At 38.8% G+C, this 16,993-nt stretch overlaps 1 protein-coding gene across 1 annotated transcript in view; it reads right to left on the reverse strand.

The window, feature by feature from the left end:
• usp14 (ubiquitin specific peptidase 14 (tRNA-guanine transglycosylase)) overlaps positions 1-16,993 on the reverse strand; it is a 59,430-nt gene that overhangs the window by 26,594 nt on the left and 15,843 nt on the right. Inside the window, exons 5-8 of the mRNA XM_048529749.1 lie at positions 14,272-14,375; positions 12,891-12,949; positions 3,655-3,785; positions 1,016-1,090 (exon numbers count right to left, since the gene is read on the reverse strand). Coding sequence (XP_048385706.1) covers positions 1,016-1,090; positions 3,655-3,785; positions 12,891-12,949; positions 14,272-14,375 — 369 coding nt within the window. The remainder of the gene's footprint in view (positions 1-1,015; positions 1,091-3,654; positions 3,786-12,890; positions 12,950-14,271; positions 14,376-16,993) is intronic.

The raw sequence follows: 16,993 nt of genomic DNA on the forward strand, positions 1-16,993 counted from the left end.
CAGCTATAACATTGTATTCCTCTATTCTATTACCCTAATGTACTTTGTATGGTATGATCCATCTATACTGCTCGTAAAACAAAACTTTTCACTCTATCTAGGTACATGTGACAATAATAAATCAAATCTAGTCAAATCAAATAACAGTTATGGGGAGAGCTGTAAAATAATTATTGTTTTCAGTAAACCATTGAGTTCAATGAGAAACAATGTAAAAAGTAAAGAAACACTTCAGCCAAGAGATGGTGTTGTCATTTCCAAAAATCCACTACAGCATTTTGGAAATTATTTTAAACAAAATAAAATACAATATAACCTCTTTAACCATATGGAGAGCAAAATACTATCTAATTTAGATTCTTATTTTCTGAGGAGTGCATTGCGCCTTTACTCTTCCGATTTATTTATTTATACATAAAATTGAATACTATATGCAGTGCCAAATCAATTGAAAGCATTCAAGCGCCAATTAAAATCAAGCCGCAAGGATAACTCACACAGTGTTTAAAAACAAGTAGCTCAAGCATAGTTATCCTGAAAGTTACAGGTACAATGTTATTTGTGTTAACAATGAGGCTACAATTGGCCCACTGCACGTATATTAAAGGGGAATGTGTAGAGATAACCTAGACTGCATACTTCTGATCACTATCTATTTTTGGAAATGAGTTAGCATAAGCTAAAAGGTTGGATTCACCATGATGTTCTTTGTGATCAAACAGTCACGAATAATCAAATTTACCACACAGTTTACAGTTACTAGTATGTAGATTCAGAGCGCATCTATTGAAACAATCCCTCAGGAGGAGTCCCAACAGCTTCAGAAAAGATGGGGGTCAAAAAAAAGAGAAGTGCATTAATGAGATTAAATTGTGCTCATGTTTAATGCAAACAACCAAACTAGTAACTTCTTGGGAACTGGCGATGAAACATATTAAGTTAGTTAGCACCATGTAAAGACATGAGAAAAACAAACCAAACAGAATAGAAGCATCTATGATAGCTGCATCGTTACCTCCACTGGCGATTCTATAGGGTCAAGTTTCTGCTGTAGCACTCTCATTATCTGTATCCAACACTCATTGGCATCCTAAAGAGGGGAGACCAAACAGATTATTACATATTTGAAAGTCTTCACAAGCTTCACACAGACACTTAAACTTTAAGTTGGTAAAAATTCAAACTAATTATTTATTTTGTTCTTTTAATTCCTCTAGAAAAGAATAAGATACTTAATCTCAAAAAAGAGACTTATGCTATTAAAGGAAAAAAAAATTGTTTTAATTGATTTTGTACAATAAACGGTCTTAACAAAACACAAAGTAGATGCTGGAGTTGGCCATTTGATCTTTCAAGGCTGCTCCATCATTTTAGTACCATCATGGCTAACCATCCATCTCAGAAATCTGTTCCCACTTTCTTTGCATTCTCTTTGGTCCCTTGAGCATCCAAGAATCATAGAAACTAAAAGGATACCTAATTTGCAATAATGAAAACTTGAACATCAGAGTATCATCACTGCTATTACTGACTGCAGTGGTGTATCTTTATTTGTTCATGGGATATAGGCAACATGGTTCAGCATGTATTGCCATCCAATTGCCCTGAGGTGGTGGTGGGAAATTGTCTTCTCAAATCACTGCAGTCCTTGGGTGTAGGTCCTTCCAGATTTAGAAGATATTGTGAGAGGAGTTTTGTGTGTCACTACAGTGTATCTTGTAGATGGTTAAAAAAAATGTCAGTGGTGAATGGAGTACCAATAAAACAGTCCACTTTGTCAAGCTTGAGTAACACTGGAGCTGCACACATCCGGGCAGGTGGAGAGCATTCCATCACTCTCCTGACTTGTACTTCAGATAATGAACCAGTGGCAAGTTCTTGCTGCAATATCTCTAGGCTCTGAACTGCACTTGCAGACACAGCAGTTATGCAGATGGTGCAGTATAGTTTCTGTTCAATTGATTGTGGGCGTTTCAGCCATGGGGACAAGGTGAAGATTCTCCCTTGTTGGAAATGGTCATTACCTAGGACTTGTGTGGCACAAAATTTACTTGGTACTTACCAGTCCAAACCTGGACAATGCCCAGATCTTGCTTAATTTGGGCACAAACTGCATCAGCAGGAGTCGGAAATTGTGCTGAACATCATACAATCATCAGCAAACTTCTGGCCTTATAATGGAGGGATGTTCATTGACGAAGCAGCTGAAGATGGTGAGCCAAGGGCATTATCTTGAGGGACTATTTCAATGATAACACTTAGCAATAACAATCATCTTTTGTCCACTGTCAGATTCTAATCAAAAAGCTTCACCCCCAAAATGTCACTATACAATACTCAGTCAAATGCCAACATGATGTCAGGGACAGTCATTCTCTCCTCACTTCTAGATTTCAAAGTTTTTATACATGTTTGGACCAAGGCCATGAGGTCGGGAACCAAATGCCTTGCTGTGCATCAAAGATCAGGCTAATCTTTTGCAAATGCCACTTCAATAGCATGGTGATAATCCTTTCCATCGTTCTACTGATGATTGAGAGTAGACTGATAAGACAGCAAACAACCCATTCAATCTGTTCCACTTTCTTTGCGCACAGCATACTTGGACAATCCTCCACATTGTCGGATAGATGCCAGTGTTGTAGCTGTACTGAAACACACAGGCAGCGGCATGACTAGTTCTAGAGTGCAAGTCTCTAGTGCTATGTTTGGAATGCTGTCAAGGCCCATTGACTTTGCAGTATCCAGTGTCTGCAGCTGCTTCTGGATATCGCATGGATTGAATCAAATTGGCTGAATATTGGTATCTATCAAGCTGCAGATCTGAAGAGGCTGAGATGGATCAACTACTCAGCACTTTGTACTGAAAACAGGTCCAACATTTCTAACTTGCCTTTTGAATGAATATGATGGGGATTCCTCCATCGTTGATGATGGGGTTATTTGTGGAGCCACCACCTTCCATTACATGTTTAAATGTTCACAACTAGTCACAATTGAATATGACAGGATTGTAGCAATCACCAAGCCACATCTACTGCAAGCTGCTTCTATTGTATGGCACGCAAGTTCTGTTAATAACCCTGTATTTTGTTAGTATTCAAGATGGATAGCCTGAAGAAAGAAAGAAATTATTGGCCTATTAAAGGAGCAAGTAAGAATTAATCACAGAAATCTGATATCAGTGTGCAAAAGGATCAAATAAACCTAGCTGAAATTTTTGAGGTGGTACCAAACATTGCAGATAAGGGCATATCTATTGGAAGGGATTTCCAGAAGGCAATCAATAAAGTTGCACATAAAAGAGATGACTGACAAAAACTTCTGCATGTGAAGCTGAAGGCATCTTATTAACATGGTTGGGATTGGATTAGCAGATAGGGAATAGAGAGTACTGACAATGGACATGTGTTTTAATTGGCAGGCTGTGATTAATGTTGGCTGCAGGGTTCTGGTTTAATTTCACTACATTCATAAATGACTTGGAAAAAGCAACAGAAGGTAGAGGGCAACTATTATTCCAAACCAGATGAATAAAAAAAAAACTTAATATCCTATTAGAATTTAGTTACATCAAAGTTTTATCAAAATTATATTCTACTTTTATAAGGGAAAACAGGAGAAAGCATCTATAAATGCATTTAAATAACTAACCTGCTGAAGATATTGTCCTTGATCCCCTTTTTCTGCAAACTGTGGGAAGGCCATGTGAAGAAACTGAAGTAGAATTATAGGCGGAATGCTAGAGGATGTTTTATCCATTGAATCAAACAAGTCTCGAAAAGCTGCAATAAACGCACATATAAAACAACTGAATCTTTTTACCACGATTGAGGATTTCCCATGTACTGCCTTTAATAAATTGGAGGATGTCGTTGAGGCAATTTTGAAAAATATTTAAAAGACTGAAAATTTAAAGACAACATAACCTAGGGTTGTGGACTGAAAAATATTTTAAGTGGGCCTGGATCAATTCAATGAAATAAAACTTTATAACTATTTGTTGGAAAAATGAAAGAAGGGATTCATTCTGAACAACAAGGCTAGGCCTTGCAGGTGAAGAGCTGTTTTGAAAATAAGAACTGAGAAGGAAACAAGCATTGGGAAATTTTCAACAACAGGAGTTAAGGGTGAAGATCTGATGCTGGTGAGAACTAAACTTTGCAACAAAGCTAGGACATAATCAACATTAACCTGCAGGATGGGAAAGCTGAGAATTCTTGAACGGCCATGCAAGTAGAGTTGTACTTCCAAAATAAGAAAATGTACATTTCATTTTTATCTGCAAGTCCTGAAAAGTTTCAATGTCAGATAGTGGTGGGAACAGGAGCTGGCCCAGTTGACAAGCAACCGTAAATTAAAAGGGAAAGGAACCTTATCAGCTGAAACAAGATAGGCAGGCAGACACAATGATACTAACCAATACCCAAAAGGGTTTAAGCAGTGTTGCGATGGGTTCAGGAGCCAACAATTTAAAGTTGTAAATATGTAATGATACTTCAGCACTGTTGTCACCAAGTTAACAGCCATTATGTTTACTGACACAGTTCTTTTGTAAATCACGAAGAAAAACATAACATGAACCATGACATAGGCGTTCAGCCCAGGTGATGATAAAATGGGACAAGTCAAATCCCAAAAAGAAACCAGTTCTTGATAGATCAAGAAAGCAAAATACTGTGAATGGTGGAAAAACTCAGAACAGAACTCAGTTCTTTAGAAAAATCACATCAAACTTGAAACATTAACTCTTTTCTCTTTCAACACATTCTGTCAAACCTGTTGAGTTTCTCCAGCATTTCCTGTTTTTTATGATAGATTGCAAGTTTTACTTTTGCAATTGGTTATCATGGTAGTTAGTCATCAAATATCTTCATGAGGTTGCCAATGTTCTTTTAACACAGAACATGTTTAATCCCAAACAAAAGTTTATGTATACATTTAAGTTGTTAATGCAAACAACAAAAACAGATTCAATCTTTTAACCAGCAATATCCCTCACAAATATTCAATCCCAGTGAAATATCACACATAGATGAACTAACATTTCTTGTTTAACTGCTTCCAGTTTTCCTCTTTGACTGATAAAACAGTTTGAAAACTTATTTCCCATTCTAATAGCCTGGATCTCCTTTAATTTCTGATGGCTTAAGTCTCTTAGTTTTGACAATTTGAACATTTTTGGGCAAACTCACAGCTTGGAGACCTCACAAATAAAAGTATGCCCCTTCTGCTAGGATCAAACTGTTGTTCTGATTTGAAAACATTCTTCTGCTAGAATTAAACTGAAACTAATTCTTTTGAACTGAACATACTTCACATTTTGTCTCAGGAAAAATTGAAAATAGCATTTATTGTTGGCTTCTCTAGCTACAACCCGATTTTGTCCCACAGCATGACCCAAATATAAATAACTTTTGCTTTGGCAGATTCACTTTTAGCCAAATTCAATGACCAAATCAGCTATTTGTAATCGATCAGATCCAGTAGTTCTTTCAAGTGGTGTAATTGTTCTTGTCAGGTTTGGCTTAACAGAACCATATAGATGCAGACATTCCATGATGATATTCTTCTCAGGTTTGGACGAACAGAGCCAAATGGAAAACGACAACATAATTACTTGTATAACCTTTCAATGACTTTGTTGGTTAACATGTGAAAAGTTATTTATGCATTTTTCATTCCAATGCATTTGATTATCATGACATTGATAAAATCATTTCTGATTTTCCTTTGCCTCTGTTTGACAACTGAGCTTACAAATATCCTTTTTAAAAGTTTATTTTTTCTAAAAATAGCGTTCAATCTAATCCTCAATGTAAATTTCCAATCGTGGAACTGGATATCATCCACGTTTGTCACTGCATTGACTTTGTCATAACAGTCTTTGTAACCCATCTGGTTTCAGCACCATCACAAAAGGTAAGCTCCAACAACTATGACTCAGTCCGATAATGTCAATGATTGCCTTCTGTGAATTTATTCTTTTCCCTATTTGAGCTAATTCTCTGGGTCAATCAGGAAGGATACTGATTAATGAATAATGTATCACCTCCATATAATCATATATAGTGAAGACATTTTGGCCTAGCCTATTCGCACAAATCAACTAATGGGCAGAACTGAAGAGCATCCCATCCCCCATCCCTGTAACCCCCATAGCCAACCCAAACTTCCCTAGACACAGTGTGTGCAATTCAGCATTGCCAATCCACATAACCTGCACATCTTCTGACTGCGGAAAGAAACAAGAGCACCTGGAAACCCATGCTGACATGGGTAGAATGTGCAAACTTCACTCGACAGGTCACCCAAGGCTGTAATTGAACCTGGGCAGTGAGGCAGCAGCACTAATCACTGAGCCACCATGCCGCCCTCAAAAGCTTGTGGGTGATAAGTTGTTAAATGAAATGGCTTTTGTCCTCATTAATATTATTTTTAAATGCTTGTTACATGAAATTTGAACTTTGATCTGAACATATCCCTTAGGGTAATCTGTACTGTGTGAGAAAAAAAATTGAATTCTTACTACCATTTTGATATATTTCCTCAAAGGCACTGCTTCAGGAAATCTTGTCAACGCACCCATTATTGTGAAAAGATACTGCTTCCCATTCCAAGTTTTACATAGAAATCCTACATAACCTATTGAGACCTCACTGAGTTTTTCTTCAAAAGCTGGTAACAGAATTAAAAGCACTGGTTTGATTGATGGTTGGAGTTTCCCTACTACGTGACAGGTACAGCCAATCTGGCAATATTTCACCACATATTAATATAATCCTGGCCAATAGAAACACTTCAATTTCTTAGTCTGCGTTTTCCTAAGTCACAAGTGACCTGCCATTCGACTTTTGTCAGCAACTCTGAAAATTTTTGGTTTTTCTTTAAAAGCAATGCTCAGGTGGTAGCTCCATCTGATGGGCTGTGATCTATTCCTCAGTGGTGGTATTTGAGGTGGGTTTGACATCTCCAATAACAATTGGTCTTTCAAGTAATAACATACAGGTATATTTCTTTTGATTCAATTTTTGAATAGAAATTTTGGTGCATCCCTCTCAATTCAGGACCATTTTAAGAAAGATGTGGGGTAAGTAAATTAATGTGATTCCTTCTTCCTTTACATCTTTGAAAATAATCTCAGATAAACTTAATTTCCAAGTCACTTATCCTAAGATTGTAAGGGGTGGTACGGCGGCTCAGTGGTTAGCAATACTGCCTCACAGCGCCAAGAACCCAGGTTCGATTCCCCCTTGGAAGGCTGTCTGTGTGGAGTTTGCACATTCTCCCCATGTCTGCGTGGGTTTCCTCTGGGTGCTCCAGTTGCCCCCCCGCCGACAGTCCAAAGATGTGCTGGCTAGGTGGATTGGCCGTGCTAAATTGTCCGTACTGTTCAGGGATGTTTAGACGGGTGGGTTATAAATGGACGGGTCTGGGTGGGATGCTTTGAGGGCCACTGTGGACTTGTTCAGCCAAAGGGCCTGTTTCCACACTATAGGGATTCTATGATCTCTTTTTAATTAACTCCCCCTCTTATCCAGTTCTGAGGCTGACACTCAATTATGTCACCAAGGAATCACCCAAGATATGCATCACGTATGTCTCAGTTTCTTTTCTGTCTACTGGCTATTCTACCACCCTCTGTGACAACAATATTTTCAAATCAACTTTCTCCATGATAAAATCAACTTCTTCCAGCATCTTACAATGTCTTTGTTGGCTTCCCTCTTGGATTAGAAGACTAATCTCCCATTGAAAATGAGAAGTATTCAGAAACTCTAGTGAGTATCAAATCACTGTCAATAATTGAGGATAATTTTCTTGGCTGTCCTGAGTCATCTTTCCCTGCCTAGTTGGATTTGAGGGAATACACTAAAAACTTATTTGGAGAAATATATGAATAGGAAATGTTTGGAGGGATATGGGCCAGAAGCAGGCAGGTGGGACTAATTGAGTTTGAGATGAAGTTCGGGATAGACTGTTTGGACCAAAGGGTTTGTTTCCATGCTGGATGACTATTATACTATACCGTAGTTTTAATACCCACTTCCTTTCCTGCTGATTTTTTCTTTCCCCTAGAGATTCCTTGAGCACTCCTACTGCAACTGTTCTCCTATTCATTTTCCCTCAATTGCTTTTCGTATGTCTAACCTTATTATAATCCAAGCATACTATATGCTTTGCATTTCTTTTAGGTTCTAGCGTATCATTTTGTCAAGTGTTTGCTCCAAAAACTTGATAACTTTTCCATTCTCAGATTTTCTACTCCTTTGATCATCTTGTGGATTCCATATGATCACTTCCTCAGGTATTTGTCAGAATCGTTATTTATGCTATGCAAATCTTCAGGTTTACTAGAATGCTACTTTGGAATGCTTCCATAATCACTATTTTCTTCACTTTTCAAACTCTCTCTAACATTAATAATCAAAACCACTGATCCCATAACACTTCTTTTTCTACAACTTAATTGTAAATTCTACTAATGCCAAATTTCATTTCTTTCTTATAGTTCTAACCTTCAACTGATCAGTTTGAGGGACAGGTTCATAATCATGAAGTAGTGCAGATTGTTCATCTGTCAAATTATATATTCACTCGTGACTTTAATGATGGGGTGTTTTGACTGGTCAATTCCAAAACATTTTTGGCCGCAATCTTCCCAGCCACCTTTTCAAATGAGATGATAGATTTTTCTACTCCATCCTCTGCGTGTTTAAATGCAGACTTCTAGGTAAATAAAACGCCTTCTTGGAATCAGCATCATCCTCTACGTTACCACCTCTTCCACTTATTCTCAGCTTCTCTCTAGCCAAGTCACGCTGTCCAATTTCCTTATCATCTCTTTGGTATTGAAGAATGTTAAGTTCAATTTCTCTCTCTCTTTCTTTCCAATTCAAGCATTCTCACTTCCAGTTCTTTCCAATCTTTTGTTTCCTTCCTGTTGCTCTTTGCTCCATTCATGTCGTTTTTGTTTCTAATTGGTTTTCTTTCTCATTAGTAACCAAAACTTAGCTACTTTTAGATGTCACATTTTAATTTCAGATTTTCTTCTTAATTCTAAAGGTTGTGTAATTACTTTAAGCATCTCATCCGCATAAGATCCTGTTTTGATTTCTACTTTGAACTACAGTCAGCATAACTTGAATTGGATTTCAAATAATCCACTGTTATCTCTTCTATTCTCAAAAATGTCCAGGCAACAGTCAAAGCTACTTTGAAAGAAAAATCCATGTAACATACTTCAGAACAACACTCCTGTTTTGTCCAGTATCACCAAGTATTTATTCCTTTAATAATTTAGAGATCCTGCTTAAATGCAATGAATTGTCCTATTCTGGAAAGCCTCCTATCTTGTTGTGATCCCAGCTCATTAAATAAATGGACAATTCTGATCCCAGAATAAAAAAGGCTTCATAGATCTAGGTTTTATTTTTGCCGTAGGTTACTACAGTCGTTAAGATTAAACTTTTGTCCTGAACTAAAAAGCTTATTCTTCTTCTTCCCAAATGAAAATGAAACCAGATTTGTCACGGAATCTCAAGTGTTATGGTGCAGAAGCTGCACCAGCTCTCCAAATGAATAATGACTTAATGTCATTCCACACTATTTCTATTTACATAATTATCCAAAACCCTATTGAACAATTCAATTGAATCACACTTACAGGGAGTCCATTCTATAATCAACAGTCTTGTGAAAAAATTTTAATACTACATCTGTTTCTTTTGCAGATCAATTAAAATCTGGGCCCTCTCAGTCTTAATCCTTTGACAAGTGGAATCAGTTTCTTCTTACCTACGCAACCTAGACCCCTCATGATTTTGAAATTCCTATCAGATCTCATTTTAGTTGTCTTCTCTCCAAAAACACCAACCCAAGCTCTACAATCCATCCTTATAATTGAAGATCCTCTTCCCTGGAACCCTTCTTTTAAATCACTCTTGTGCTCTATCCGATATCTTCACATCCTTCCTATGGTGTGGTACAGAGAAAAGTAGGCAATATTTCAGCTGAGATCCAATAACAGTCTTGTACCATCTCAGTATTACATCCTTGCTCTAGTATACCATGCCCATTTTAATAAAGCCTAGGATATGGCATGGTTCATTAATTGCTCTCTCCTCCAGTCTTGCCACCATTTCTATGCTCATATACACCTAATTTTCTTTGCTGATGCACTTGCTTTACAATTGTACTTCTTATTTCATAATGTCTGTCAATTTCCACAAAAATGCATCACTTCACACTTATTTGCACTGAACTTCATCTGCCATCTATCCAATAACAAGTCATAACAATAACCATAAGTCTTCCATTTCCTTTTGAAGTTCTATCTTGTCCTCTTCACAACTTACAAGTCTCAGACTATCTTGAAATTGTCTACTCCACATAAACATCATCAGGAAATGCAAGAGTTGAATGCTTTTACCTCTGGAGAACTCCACAACAAAATTTCCTCCGCCCTGGAAAATATTTACTGATCACAACATTCTGTTATCTATCATTCAGCCAATCTATATAGCACATGGAATAAAAGCAACAATGCTTCTCCCAAGTCCATTACTCTTCCAGACAGAGCTCAAACTAATCACCAGATCCCTTTCTTTTCATTATTTATTCATGGGGTGTGGGCATGGCAAGCTATCCCTCCCTAATTTCCCCTTGATCTGAGTGACTAGCTAGGGCCTTTTCAGAGGGCAGGTAAAAGTCAATCACGTTGTTGTGGGTCTGAAGTCACGTGTCCATCAGACCAAGCAAGGATGACAGATTTTCTTCCCCATAGGGCATTACTGAAGCTTGACAATTAACATTGGTTGCATGGCTGCCAATTGGCCAGATTTTTTTTGTTGAATTCAGATTTCACAATCTCCTAAGGCAGGATTCAAACTCATGACCCCAGAAAATTAGCCTGAGGTTTTCAATTACCATCATGCTCCTGCCTCCCACATCCATCATAACTATGTCATAAACTCAGCAGTGTAAACAGAAGTAGCTGATACTGTACTAAGTCACACGCTATATTAGAAATTAAATATTTAAGTCACTTTCTCAAATACCATTCTGACCTCTTCAGGAAATAAGTTACTTTCATAAAACCAAAATCCATCAGCGTCTATTTTAAAATTCTAACTTTCCAAATGACGACAAAATATTAGATACCTTTACTTTATAAGGAAGTGCATGGATACACAAGTCTTAATAATAGATACATTATATAGGATACAAAATGGTGACACTGTAAAAAAAATCCATCAGGATGCAATTTTAATAAAGTTTAAAGTTTAAATAATTTTGTTTTAGAACATAGAACATAGAACAGTACAGCACAGAACAGGCCCTTCAGCCCACGATGTTGTGCCGACCATTGATCCTCATGTATGCACCCTCAAATTTCTGTGACCATATGCATGTCCAGCAGTCTCTTAAATGTCCCCAATGACCTTGCTTCCAAAACTGCTGCTGGCAACGCATTCCAAGCTCTCACAACTCTCTGTGTAAAGAACCCGCCTCTGACATCCCCTCTATACTTTCCTCCAACCAGCTTAAAACTATGACCCCTCGTGTTAGCATTTTCTGCTCTGGGAAATAGTCTCTGGCTATCAACTCTATCTATGCCTCTCATTATCTTGTATACCTCAATTAGGTCCCCTCTCCTCCTCCTTTTCTCCAATGAAAAAAGTCTGAACTCAGTCAACCTCTCTTCATAAGATAAGCGCTCCACTCCAAGCAGCATCCTGGTAAACCTCCTCTGAACCCTCTCCAAAGCATCCACATCTTTCCTATAATAGGGCGACCAGAACTGGATGCAGCATTCCAAGTGCGGTCTAACCAAAGTTTTATAGAGCTGCAACAAGATCTCACGACTCTTAAACTCAATCCCCCTGTTAATGAAAGCCAAAACACCATATGCTTTCTTAACAACCCTGTCCACTTGGGTGGCCATTTTAAGGGATCTATGTATCTGCACACCAAGATCCCTCTGTTCCTCCACACTGCCAAGTTTTGTTGTAGTTTTTCAGAATGTAGTATCAACCAGAGAACTGATAAGCAAAAAGCTACTTCCAGGACACTGAACTAATGGAGAATATATTACTTTTGAATTTGCACTCAAGATATTACACATTAGTAAATAGTGCTGTGCAGACAGACATATTGCAAGACATAGCTTCAGCAAAGTCAGGACAAAGGCAATAATACAAATGTGGCATTATTCAACTAAATGCAAAATATCACAGCCACTGAAAATCTGACACTAAAAAAAAACCGCAGAAATTGAGTGGGTCTGACAGTAAATATGGAGACCGTGCAAAAACATGACAGCGAGTAAAGTGTGAGCAAGCGAGAGGCAGTGCACAAGCACAAATGTGAACGCTTAATGTTTTAAGCCCACCACGACTCTTCTTCAGTTCTAATAAACTCCAACTCTGAAGGTTCCATCAGCTCCTAGTAATTCAATAAAAGGCACACAGTTTGACTTTTTTTCTTTCCCCAACCGACCAGAGAACAGGTCCCTCCAGCCACCAACTTGCTATAAAACTTAATTTAAATAATAAATACTCACAGGTCATTCAACAGTAGAAGACAGTACAGCCAAACCTAACAATGATATCCGCAGTATATTTTTTCTAGCAAGAATTATTCGACAACAACCAAAAAGTTGCTCTTTTTCCCCCAACTCTACAAGACCAAATTGATTCTTAGTGTCACCGCCAGTGATCAAAAACAAACAGGACCAATGTCACACCATGCACTGCATTTACCCATCAAATGACCTCAGAGATGCAACTTTCTCTTGCTTTCGCATGGAGGGGGAAGAAACAGGTCAAAATAAATTGTAGGAAATAAACTGACTTTTTTTGACAAAGGATCAAGACAAAATTGCTCACCTGCTGTGATGTACTGTGGAGGTGTCATAGCTACTGAAGTTCTCAAGGCACCTTTATATCTACAGGAATGAGTAAATGAACAAACATTTTCAGTAAATTGAATACAGGTGAACACAGATAGTACTTGGGGATAGCTGTTAGCGTGCAGTGAGAATTATTCCTAAAGTTTCATTGCATTCTGGCAAGGCAGGAATTTCATTAATGCAGACAGTTAATGTTTTGATTACATTTGATGGCAGCCTTTTGAAGTTTGCGACTCTTTTTATGAGCATATTGCAGTGGCATCTGGGTACTTGCAAAATAATTCAGTAATATCTCCATGAAACGGGTTTTCTCCTTCACAGGTGATTGAATGATTGAGGGCAGTGGAGAATAAAGCAACTACTTCTCTTCAGCGTAGTTAGCTATATAGCTTACTTAAAATGACAATTATAAATGTTCAAAATGCACAAAACATAGCAGAACAAAATTTTAATCATAGTTGCAAGGTTCATCATTTTTGCCCTCAGTTTATCAGATGAGTTAACACAATAAGTGGTGGCATGGTTGCTCAGTGGTTAGCACTGCTGCCTCACACCTTCAGGGACCGAAGTTCGACTCCAGCTTTGGGTGACAGTGTGGAGTTTGAACTTTCTCCTTGTCTGTGTGTGTTCCCTCCAGCTGATCCAGTTTCCTCCCACGGTCCAAAGACGTGCGGGTTACGTGGACTGGCCATGCTAAATTGTCCATAGTATACAGGGATGTGTAGGCTAGGTATGTTAGCTGTAGGAAATGCAGAGTTGCAGGGATAAGGGGTGGTGGGTTATGACCTTCAGACGTTTGTTGTGGACTCAGTGGACTGAATGGCTTGCTTCCACACTATAGGGGTTCTATAAATGTAAGTTGTATTCCATGGCACCATAAAAACCCAATACACCAAATACATTCATGCTTATCTTGTCATTTTAATAGGACGCTTTACTTGTCTTTCTCTGACCTCAGAACATCACGTAATTGGGAAAAATATCCTACATTATGCTAGCCTGTGACCTGTAGCACCACGTTGGACAAGTCTGGACCCAAGTGACTGTTCCTGTGAAAAGCCATCTAGTCTCTTATATAACCAACAGCAATATGTTCTGACACTTATTTATCAACAATTGACATTTTTAATTATTACAAATATTTCCTTTTATTCATTAATTTCCTTGTCAATTTGTATTTTGAAGTAGACCCAACTTGAAATAAATGTAAAGCTAAGAGATGCAACATTAGTCCAATTCAAATTCCGTTGCTTTATCTTGATAATATTAAACGACTTTAAAAAATTGAAGAGGAAAATTAATACACAATTGCAATGCTCTAAATATTCTAAATCTTGCGGCAGTGTCCAGACACTTACCGTTTAAGAGTATCCCTGAGTTCGGGCACTGATCGTAGACACTGAACTGTGGCATTCATGTAGCAAGTGTTTCCAAGATTGGTGAGCCCACATGGAAGATCCATCTACCAACAAAAAAACATAATAGCTGTAAAGAAAAATTGGGCCTTTATTAAAACGATACCTTTTTAGAATAGGTAGAAATACTCAATAATTATATGCATGGACCATTTCAGCAGAAAAACTGTTTTCTTTTTGTTACAACACAAGAGACAGAAAGTCATACCAAATCAGGCTTACTACCTCTGCATTTACAACACCACAAAATTAAAACCCTCAAAGGCTCTCAAAATTGACCCACAGACATCTGAATAACCAACCCAGGATCTGCCAATAATGAGTGCCAGATAACAGCTTATATCTTAAACAAAAGACTTAGTACATTATTAACAGTAGAGAGCAAAAAAATTAAACAAAGTAACCTAACTGGTCTATACTATAAACCCCAAATCTTTTGCCTTCAGCCTCATTTACAAAAAACAAATAAACAATCATAGTTAAGGGATAAAGAAAATAAAGTAATAAAACTGGCCAGACTAAGTTATTTTCAAGATAACGAAGTGTGGGGCTGGATGAACACAGCAGGCCAAGCAGCATCTTAGGAGCACAAAAGCAGATGTTTCTAGGCCTAGATCCTTCATCAGAAAAGGGGAATGGGGAGAGGGTTCTGAAATAAATAGGGAGAGAGGGGGAGACGGGCTGAAGATGGATAGAGGAGAAGATAGGTGCAGAGGAGAATTTGGTGGGGAGGGGATAGGTCAGTCTGGGGAGGACATAGGTCAGTCTGGGGAGGACAGACAGGTCAAGGGGGCGGGATGAGGTTAGTAGGTAGGAAATGGAGGTGTGGCTTGGAGTTGGGATGAGGGGATAGGTGAGAGGAAGAACGGGGGGGGGGGGGGGGGGGGGGGGAGACGAGCTGGGCTGGTTTTGGGATGCGGTGGAGGGAGGGCAGATTTTGAAGTTGGTGAAATCCACATTGATACCATTGGGCTGCAAGGTTCCCAAGCGGAATAGGAGTTGCTGTTCCTGCAACCTACCGGTGGCATCATTATGGCACTGCAGAAGGCCCAGGACATTGTCGTCTAAGGAATGGGAGGGGGAGTTGAAATGGTTCGCTACTGGGTGGTGCAGTTGTTTACTGCGAACCGAGCGTAGCTGTTATGCAAAGCGGTCCCCAAGCCTCTGCTTGGTTTCCCCAATGTAGAGGAAGCCACACCATGTACAGCGGATGCAGTATACCACATTGGTGGATGTGCATATCCTGCCCCCTTGGCCTGTCCGTCCTCCCCGGACTGACCTATCCCCTCCCTACCTCCCCACCCATACTCTCCTCTATCTATCTTCAGTCCGCCTCCCCCTCTCTCCCTATTTATTTCAGAATCCTCTCCCTATCCCCCTTTTCTGATGAAGGTTCTAGGGCCAAAACGTCAGCTTTTGTGCTCCTAAGATGCTGCTTGGCCTGCTATGTTCATCCAGCCCCACACTTTATTATCTTGGATTCTCCAGCATCTGCAGTTCCCATGATTTCTAAGTTATTTTCAAGACGTGTTGCTCCACAGGCATAGATGGTTTCTTAGTTGATTTTCTGAAGATGTTGAACAGAGCCACCGTTTCAGTTCACTCAGGTAAAGAAAATTACACTTATAACCTAGTTTTCTATTCCATGAGCTGCTTGTGGGAGGTTAGGCAAAGAGATTCCAAAATCCAACTCATATTCTACCCACTCCCCGACAGACTGTCTCCTCCATGATGTCTCAGTTACCATTCAAAATCTGCCATGTGCTTGAACGTATTTTCTAGACTTTCTACAATTAATTCCCAGGCATTGGTGTCATTAATAGCCAACTTCTGTTATTTGTTTAATCATAATGTTCTTCCCCAGTGAAGAAGTGTGCAGAAGCTTCTGATCAGGAACCAACCTACAATTAACTTCCAGTCCTGGCCTGACAAATAAATATGAGCTTGGTTGCTCCATTTTCTTTTTAACAGAAGCAGTCAGCCAAAAGACATTTTTAGCTTACAGTTCAGAGTTCCAAACCAAACTGTACAAAATAAAAAGTGAAAATTCTTTGAGGGCTCTAACATTTTCTTCACTGAATATATACAGTTCCTGGAAGCATTATCATCTTTTGGGTCATCCTTCCATACTGATATTCCAAGATGCCAGGAAGGCACCTTATCCATCCTTAATCTATGCAGATGTTTAGAAACAGATAGGTATGATGTAAACTAATCTTGAACTGGGAGCTGACAATTCTGATAGTTGCACACTTGCCCTGAATTCAATAGGCAGAAAGATTTGAATGTGTGTGAAAAGGTTGCCCCTTTGGTCCCTTGTAAATCTTTCCCCTCTCACCTTAAACTTACGTCCCCCAGTTCCAGACTCCGCCACCATGGGGAAAAGATCTTGGCTTTTCACTCTAACCATGCCCTTCATGACTTTATAAATTTCTATAAGGTTACCCCTCAGCCTTCAACGCTCCAGGGAAAATAGTCACAGCCTATTCAGCCTCTTCCTAGAACTCAATTCCTCCAACCCTGGCAAACATCCTTGGAAATCTTTTCTGAACACTTTCAAGTTTCATAACATCTTTCCTATCATAGGGAGGGAGGTATTGAATGCAGTATTCCAAAAGTGGCCTAGCCAATGTCCTGCACAGTGCACCAATGACCTCCCGATTCC

The sequence above is a fragment of the Stegostoma tigrinum genome, chromosome 5 (genome assembly GCF_030684315.1).
Source record: "Stegostoma tigrinum isolate sSteTig4 chromosome 5, sSteTig4.hap1, whole genome shotgun sequence".
NCBI lineage: Eukaryota > Metazoa > Chordata > Chondrichthyes > Orectolobiformes > Stegostomatidae > Stegostoma > Stegostoma tigrinum.